Source organism: Microtus ochrogaster, chromosome 8 (genome assembly GCF_000317375.1).
Source record: "Microtus ochrogaster isolate Prairie Vole_2 chromosome 8, MicOch1.0, whole genome shotgun sequence".
Taxonomy (NCBI): Eukaryota; Metazoa; Chordata; class Mammalia; order Rodentia; family Cricetidae; genus Microtus; species Microtus ochrogaster.
In genome coordinates, this window is record NC_022015.1 from 12047884 (window position 1) to 12057497 (window position 9614).

At 37.6% G+C, this 9614-nt stretch overlaps 1 protein-coding gene across 1 annotated transcript; it reads right to left on the minus strand.

Annotated features, from left to right (window-relative positions):
- Positions 1-4115: 4115 nt before the first annotated feature.
- On the minus strand, positions 4116-5194 carry LOC102002642 (olfactory receptor 473). The gene is made up of 2 exons (XM_005351093.2): positions 5183-5194; positions 4116-5045 (listed from the first exon to the last, which is right to left on the minus strand). Exons 1-2 carry the CDS (start codon positions 5192-5194, stop codon positions 4116-4118), a joined length of 942 nt encoding a protein of 313 aa, XP_005351150.2.
- Positions 5195-9614: the final 4420 nt, after the last annotated feature.

Genomic DNA, 9614 nt, shown 5'->3' on the forward strand with positions numbered 1-9614 from the left:
AGAGCACTAGCAGCTGCGTGCTTGGGGGAGGGTTCCGGTTTTGACCAGCACTGGCGGCTAATGAGCTGCACTGTGCGGGATGCTGGAGCACGCTGGGCCGGGGAGAACGTGCAGGGAGTGGCGAGCAGAGTCGGTGGGTGCGGAACGCTTCCCTCTGGTGACCAATCTCGCTCTCAAAGACTGCACTAGGTTCCCCCGTGCAGCCCGGTGGCTGAACCCGGGACCCGCGGGGCGGCTGAGGCAGGGAAAATCTGCCACAACGTTGGAACACCAAATGAAGGCGAATCGAATTAATACAAGCCAATTGGTATAAAATGATACCACTTTAATATAAATAGCACACTCATGCAACCGAAGTTCCCGCGATGCCCAGAAACAGGAAACAGGAAGGGGTTCCCAGCGTCTGTGCACCCCAATTTATAAACATTTGCCCGAGGCTGTCCCGCCCCCAAAGGGCAGGCTCTCTCTACAAATATTGACATAAAAACCCAATGAGGACTTTATGAAGTGGATTATTTTATTTATGTAGAGAAAGTTGGGATCTTAAAACTCTGCAATGTGACCCATCAATATACTCACTGGTCAAAAAGCATAGCCACACACTTGAAGAAAATACAAGGTTGGGTGTCTTTGTATGCATGTTAAGGAGAGGAATACCTATAATCTAACAAAGCAAACCTTTAGGGATCATTGCTACATGCCTATTAATAGAAAGGTCAATAGGGTTCTGAAACAGAAGAGACTTATGGAACCAGGTGATTCATTAAGTCCTAGTTTGCCCTCCCCAGGTGACACCCACATGTCTTAGCATCCAATGGAATTCATTTGTACTTATTTACTGAAAGTGAAAGAGACAGCACATGTCCTCCCAGAAGAATATTTGCCATTGAACATAATAGCTTATCTAGTTAGTTTGGGGTAATGTTCTGATATTAGTTCCCAATTAAAATAACCTTTGAATCAAATTTAAAAGGAGCTTTGAGATAGATGGCTAGAATAGTAATGAATGAAATTGGTACTTGGATTTATTATCCATTTGCAGAAGAAATAGAAAAATGATTCTTGAGTCTTTCAGATATACAACTGTCATTTTAAAAGGTGTTTGAACCTCTTCCTCACTGCTGCTCAGTAGAACAAGTTATGACTCTCACCTGAGACACCTGAACATCCAGAGTTCATTGTTTTATGACTCAATAAAGCCATGTGAAAGCAGAAAAAGTGTGCCTCCAGTTTTATCCCTCACTTAAGATTTCTTCCTCTAATTGGTGTCTTTCTGAATCCATAAGAATTTAAGCATTATTTTCACCATTTCTATAGGGAAAGCACTGAGTTTTGATGGGAGTTACATTGATTCTGAAGAGTGCCTTGTGGAGTATGACTATATTAAAGACTGAAATCTTCCAGCTCATGTATAGCAATGTCTGTCTCTGTGTCAGTGTTTTTCTCACTTTCTTTCATTAATATATTAGAGTTTTCAGTACAGAGATTGTGTACATCCTTCGCTGATTTTCTGATAGCCTTTATGCCTGGAAAACTGGGATTCACACAACTAAAGCACCATGTCTCATGGAGTCAAAATGGACCTCCAATGTTCCTATGCACTATTAGAATTGTTTGTCAAAAATGAGTGCAGTTGGACAGGAGCTATGGCTCAGCAGTTTAGAACATTTGCTTCTCTTCCAGAAGACCACCTTTTGTTTCCAGCACTCATTTATAACAACTCACAATCACCAGTAACTGCACCTCGGGGGAATCTAACATGATCCTCTGACCTCCATAGGAACCTGGACACATGCGGCATACATATACTCACACAGGTGCCTACACATAGATAAAAATAAATGTTTTAAAAGTATATAAAACCGAGAGCCAAGCTTGGTGGTTCATAACTATTATGCAAGCACTTAATAGGCCACAGAAAGGAATTCTGTGAATTAAAGGCCGTTCTGGGCTACATGGTAAGCTTGAGATCAATATCTAAGACAGAATGAAATTCTGTCTAAAATCCAAAACAGAAACTTTTATGCATGTAGAGCTAGTCTTTCCCAGGGAAAGCATGCCAACTGGTTATATAATATCTAATGGTCAGCCATGAAAAAATACATTCAGTAGCATTGTGCATACTGAGTAGGTTATATTTAGAAATATATATGTATACATATACATATATGCATTTAACAACAATTAAATTGAAAAGAAAGGCCAAAATCTATAAGAGAGCAAGGAAAGGTATATGAAGGGTTAAGAGAGAGAAAAGGGAAGTGAGAGATTTTGAATAATATTAAACACAAAAACGAAAAGAAAAATATTCACATGGAAACCAAGAAAAAAAGATAAAGTCTAGGAATATGTTCCCCAGAAAACAAAGGGGGAGAGATCCTACCTTGTGGGCTGGAACAGTGAAGAAATGGAGTGGGCACAAGTACAAGAAAAGGTTAAGTAGGGTAGGATTCAGATGAAGTTGAAGAGGGCTCATCAGTATATGATGGTGTGGTTTCTATATCTTTACTTGATCCTTTAACCTCACACTCTACTCCCATGAAGAAAGGTTTATAATCAAGATACTGAAGAACTTTGCAAATACATGTTCTGGTTTTTATATCAGCTGTGCAAAGGTTCATCCATAGGAGAATGGGGTAACAGTAGTACCCACTCACTGCAGCCAGGCCGTAGTTGATTTCCTGATTCTTTCTTCTCACTCATTGTTGGCCATTCTCCTAACCATATCTATGCCTAATTACCTAGGTCATTAGCAAAATTGTTCAAATATTTATTCAATGTTCTAGTAGTGTTTTTCACAGTAATAAATTATTAAAATACAAATTTTAAATTCAGAACAACATATCATTTCCATTTAATTTACCCTTGTTATCTTTCAGATTCCAGTATAAACTTCATTGATAATACCATACACTTTCATGTTATAGACAATTAGGCATTTTCTGTATTGTTGGAATTTATAAATATCTCTAACTCTTTGTGTCTCTAATTCTCATTATACTAAGGGAAAACAATTGAATCTAAGTCTTATTTTCCATTATTATATTTTACTCAGCATTTGCTTGATAGTTTCCATAACCTAGCAAAACTCTCCTCCTTTACAATCTCATGATGATGGTCATGTTAGTTAAAGTAGGTCTTGCCCTTGGGAAGAATGTGAAGTTCATTCTGAGACAATATTTCTAGTATTTTTTACAAGTTCTAATTTGTTCACTGATCTATACCAACAAAACCAAGACTGTGGCATAGACATTAACAGTAACACACAAAATTTAAAATGCTCCTTGTCACGTTATGTAAGTACTGATATTTACATCTTGCCAAATACTCTATTTTTAAATGTGTATGGAAATATGGTTAGAACTCAAGTCATATCTTGAAACAATATTATCAAGACCCAATTTGCTAAGAAATGGGAATTGACCTGGTTTTTGAGACCTGTGCTTGGAAATGTATTACCTAGGTAATATTTGCATTACATTTGTTAGAAAGACTGACTCAATACACTAACTTAAGATTGATAACTCTGAACACATCCTCTATTCAATGACAGTGGTTATTAAACAGGTTTTAGTGGAATGAGTGTTTAGTGCATGATGCAAAGAGTCAGAGCTGCATCCTTGGGAAAATATTCTTTTTCTCTGAGACTACTTTTCTCATTTATAATACCCTATCTTATGGATTCACTGGGAAATTGAATGTAGAAGACACATAATTTTAGAGACCAACTTCTTAGATGCAAATGACCTTAGTTATTCTTTTTTTTTCTTCATGAGTATATGGGCACTCTACTTTCAGTCTTTACCTGGGAAATTTATCCAGAAAGTAAAACAATAGTTTCACTTACTTAGGTTGTTGTGAGAAATAGGTGAATTAATATATGCAACTAAAATTTAGCCTGACACACACAAGGCACATAAATAACATAAAAGCAAAGATCTTGACATATTGCAGAAGTTCTATGATAGCAATAATTATTCCTGTCATTTTACTGATGTGAAGTGGTCCCACAGATGATACATGAGTGTATAAAGGTGAGTTGTAAGCATCATGTGATGGATGCTAACTATGACATGGCTAAATGAAATCATCACATATCTCCTGAATTGAAAGGTCTATGAATATACTCTGACAGTTGCCTTCCTCAGAGCATCCTTTACATCTCTGTTCCTCAGACTGTAGATGAGGGGGTTAAGCATGGGGATCACCACTGTGTAGAATACAGACAGCACCTTGTTCTGTTCAGTAGAGTAGCTGGACTTGGGCATCACATAGATGAAGGTGATGGTCCCATAGTAGAGAGTGACTGCAGTGAGGTGGGAGGTGCAGGTGGAGAAGGCCTTGTGGCGGCCCTCAGTGGAGCGCATCTTCAGAATGGTGATGAGGATATAGATGTAGGAGATGGCTATGACAAACACTGTCACCACAATGATGGAGCCAGAAGAGATAGAGGGGATGAACCCAATAACAGAGACATCTGAACAGGACAGTTTCAACAGAGGGGAGAAGTCACAGAAAAAGTGATCTATCTGATTTGGTCCACAGAAGGTCAGATTTAACAAACAACCAGTAAATGTCCAACCATTCATGCAGCCACCAACATAAGAAACTCCCAACAGTAGAAAACAGACTCTGGGGGACATGAGCACAGAGTAGAGGAGAGGTGAACAGATGGCTACATAGCGATCATAGGCCATGGCAGCCAATAGGAAGCACTCAGCTGACCCAAATGACACTGTGATACAGAGCTGGGCTTCACAGGCAGCCAGAGGTAGGACCAGTCCGTGCCCAAGGAGTTCCATAAGCATTATAACAGAGACTGAGGTTGAATAGACAATGTCTACAAAAGCCAGATGGCTGAGGAATAGGTACATGGGTGTGTGCAGCTGGGAAGAAATTCTTATCAACGTGATGATGCTGATATTTCCTACTAATGTGACAACGTATACTCCTAGAAATATCACAAAAAAGACTATACACAGTGTAGGATCCTCTGTTAGTCCCAAAATCATTAGCTCTGTCACAGTGGTGTGGTTTCCAGCCTCCTCTCTTTGTGTGAATTGTCCCTGTGGAGGGAAATGAAAATAATTTGTTTTTATAATGTTCTGATTTTTCACATTGCTGGATTTTTTAAATTATCCTCACTCTTATTCATGGTTTTCTCCTCTGCTCCACACATAACTACTGAGTTCATTGGAATTGTGGTATTTTTTCCTTTTATCTTTGAATAAAATGAAAATGATGAACCCCACTTTGTCATTTGCTATTTTTTGCATGTACTATTTCTTAAATGTTACTATTCAATACTTCACTATTGTGACCTATCTCCAATGGTCCTGGTCAATAATTTCAATGACCAATTTATCCTCATGATGGTCATTTTTATTGAAAATCTCTCAAACACCTCTCATAATTTGTTCCTATACCAAACTGATCCTTTTCTTCAGTAGTTCCACCTATATTTTATATCTGAGTGCTGAAACCATCCAGCACCTCCTCTCTGCAATGTGGAAGATTCCTAGCTTTTTCTCATTGTACCACATACAAAAAAATGTACTTATATGCCATTTACTTACCAATTTTATCACTTTGTTAACACAAAAACATAACTATCACATCAAAAGTCATAGAATTAATTTATTTTGTGCTCAAATGAGTGATTCTGGCCCAGGATCATGTAGTCAGGTTACCCTGACTATCATCATCCTATGTGATATATAAGGTTTTTGTAGTTACAGAACAAAACAAAGCCATAACTCAGTCCACTTCACAAATATATTTGTAGAAACATCATATAGGTAGTTTACAGCAATTGTAGGAATACCTCTGTAATAGGTCTCAGGTGTTGTCTGATTTTATTCTTAGCTTGGAGTTGGTAGAGCTAGCAGTCTAAGAATACATCCCAAAAGATTTTATATAATAGTCACAAGGATGTTAAATCAGACCCAGAAAGGGGCAATGAATGGCTATAAAGAGTTAAAGGATAACCCAAGAATATTTAATGTAAGTTTGGTTTTTTTAGTTCTCATTGTCATCTCTTTTTGTTACCACTGTGGTCTAGGCTTTGGTCCTTCCTCTTTTGTATTTTGTTGTATTTGCCTCATTTTGTTCATTATTTTTCTTTTATGTTTCCCACTAAATGGTGACATATTTATTCACTAAATTATTTGAGTAACTTCTCACATATTCATAATATAACATAATCTCACTAAAACAATGCACATTGCATATCATTGATTTGTGGCTTTTTTATTGATTGAAGAGTGTATGGTAAATGCATGTTCCCTGAGTGATATTCAGGTATATGAAATACTTCAAAGAACCTACCTCATCTGCTTTGGCTTGGTATTCAGAACTTTGTAATCTACATTCAATCATTTCTCTAAATTTATCTCCCTATAACATATACTCCCTTACAATGATATGATTTTCAAAAGTCATGTTAGAAGATGCTCTGATTGTCTTCTCATACTGATATAATATGCATAGTATACAATTTTCTGCTAACAATGTTTATGCACCATTAAAGTATGTAAACATTTACCAAAACTAGTAATATTAGTAATAAATATCTTTCAAATATATCAGTCCCTTAAATATTTCAATTGTTTTTTCTTTTGTAAAAATAAGCATTTAATTTCTCTGATGGTGAGCCTGAATTCTTTCAATAAATTAACTTTGAAGAGCAAAGAATCAGTAGTTGAGCATCTGTTGCCCATCAAGAATATCTTTTATCTTTTCTGTGATGGATCTCAATTGTGTCCAAATGGCTCTAATAACAGCTTACTGCCTTGAGGTCAGCTCTACCATTAAAAATCTATTTTTCATTGCACTAATTGTCAATATTGCAACAGTACAAACTATCTATTGTATACATAAAATTATTTAATAAAGCTATCATGCCTCCACTGCTTTTTCTATTCTAAAATTACTACTCATAATTTCTTAGAAAGCTCTTTCTAACTCTACCAAGCTTGCTTGGTACTTTGAAATCTTTCTTTTCAGACTCTGATCTGAAGAACAAGATTATGCACAAAGTAGCATTGGTACTCTGTGATTCCTGCCTCTATCTCAGTTGTGTGGTGGCAATGCTGCTTTCATTATGACAGCATTAGGAGTCACTCTGTGCTGTTGCAGAGTCCCAAATGGAATCTGATAAGGCAGCCTGTCAGCTGGGTTAACCTGCACACAAGAATCTGTTTGGCTCCCATCTTTGTATTTGTTCAGTGATACTAATTGTCCATATACTGCAGTTTTTTTCTGAGAAACCAACAGAGGTATTTTGTCACATAGTTGTGCTAAGTAACTTCTTTTTCCCCCTTTTATTGAAAATGGACTTTTTTCTCACATAGTATATCCTGATTATGGTTTCCTCTTCCTCTGCTCCTCCCAGTTCCTGCCTACCTTTTTACCCATCTAGATCTACTTCCTTTCTGTCTCTGATTAGAAAACAGAGAGCTGTCTAAGGGAATATAATATGAGATGAGATGAGATGATAAGACAAGACAAAAATTAACACATTGGAATTGGAGAAAAACAAACAGAAAGAAAAGAGCCCCAGAGAAGAAGCAGAGACCCACTCATTTGAACACTCAGGTATCCCACAAAAACACTAAACTGGAAGCCATAGTATATATGCAGAGGACCTGGTGCAGATCCAGGCAGGCCCTGTGCATGCTGCCTCAGTCTCTGTGCTCACATAAACTTTGAACATGCTGATTTAGAAGGAGTTAACTTTCTTGGTGTCCTCCATCCCCTCTGACTCCTGCATTTTTCTGCTTCCCTCTTCTACAGGGTTCCCTATCCCTGAAGGGCAAGATTTGCTGGAATTCAATAAAAATAAAATGTTGCTACTTTCAGTTGTTCATGCTTTGGAGAACATAGCCTTTTTTTCCCTACATATCAGGACCTCCTGCCACACATCTCTAAGCACAATCTCTAACACCTGCCCAGGTCTGAACTAAGATAATTTTATGTGTGCTATGCTGATCACTACTTGCCCTTCTCTCCCTCCCTCCTACACACTTAAGTTCCTGGCCTCCAGACTGGCATTAATTCTTGTCACCATAGGTGACAGTGCTCTGATCACTCTAATATTTATTCTCCTTACTGATTCAGTCACTTGTGATGGTAAATAGGGGACACGGGACTAGTGTCCTAATCAAACCCTAGTATCAGGCTTTCCTCCAGATTTTGTTTTACATATTCTCAGTTTTCAAACTTAGCAGTGGTTTTGACTCCCTTAGAGCCATATTTCTTGGGTCCCCAGGTCCAACTAGTATACCTATACCAGGAACACCACAGGGCCTCTTTTGCTTGCCTTCTTAAACCAGTGAAAATCCATCTCAATAAAATCCATGGCTCTTGCACCTACCATTTAGAAACAGAGTTGTGATGCTGAATTCCAAAAGAGACTTTAGGAAAAAGTATTCCATTTACATATATATATATATATATATATATATATATATATCAGCAGACAGGAGATCAGAGACAGAAGTGCTATTTATTTTTACGAATGACAACATTTAGAAATGGAGTTGTGATGCTGAATTCCAAGAGTGACTTTAGGAAGAAGTATTCCATTTTCTTGTATATATAGATGAAGGCTGAATACAATGTGAAATGTTGAATACTCTCACTGGCCAAGGATACACATGTGGTGAGAATGATGATGGATATCTTTGACCGGGATGGGAGAAAAAAGACACTTTCAGTAACACGGCAAACCCTAAGGGCTATGCCTGCCTGTCCCTTTGAGAGATGGGTACCTATGGCTTTTTGGTACAGAAATGAATTCTAGAGCCAGGTGACTCATTAGGGCCCGGCTGGCCCTCTCTAGGGGGCATCTACATCCTGTGAAGTTATTTGGAATTCTTTTTCAGTGTTTATTAAACACCAGTGAAATGATTTGTGTTTTCCCAGAAGAATACAGGAAATTCAGAACAAATTATTTTATTAATTGGTGGTAGCTAGTGTGGGGAATCTAAGAGGACTTCTCAGTTAAACTTTAAATCAAATTGAAAAGCTTTGTTCAAATGAAAGGTAGAATAGTACATAATGAATATATTACTTTGACCTATTATTCATTTTTCTGAAAAAAAAACATTAAGATGATGATAGAATCCTGTTTAAGATTCACTTCACTCTTTTTCAGGTATCTGGACATTATTTTTTTCCCACTCCTCAATACGACACCACTGGAAGGCCTTCTGAGCATCCACATTGCACTGCAGTCAAAAAGACAAGTGCATTAAATACTTGACTCAGCTCACCCAAATACTCAGCCTTCCTTTATATGTTTTAAGGGTTTGAAGTAGACAGTCATCATTTCTACAGTCTTTGATGAATACCAGAATGCAGAGCATCTGAAAGTGATTTATTGTGGTACACATAACTACCATTGTCTTGCCTCTTATTCAGCACCACACATTTATTTTATGCCTTCATTAGGATCATTTGTTCACATATACATTCTTCAACTCACAGCCATCAAAGTATTTTGATCTCATACAGATGAAATTAAGGCTGCTCTGTGGATATTGAAATGGCCCTGTGAGGCAGCTCCAACTTCTGTCAAACACAATCTAAGACCTACAGCCTAGAGACATAAA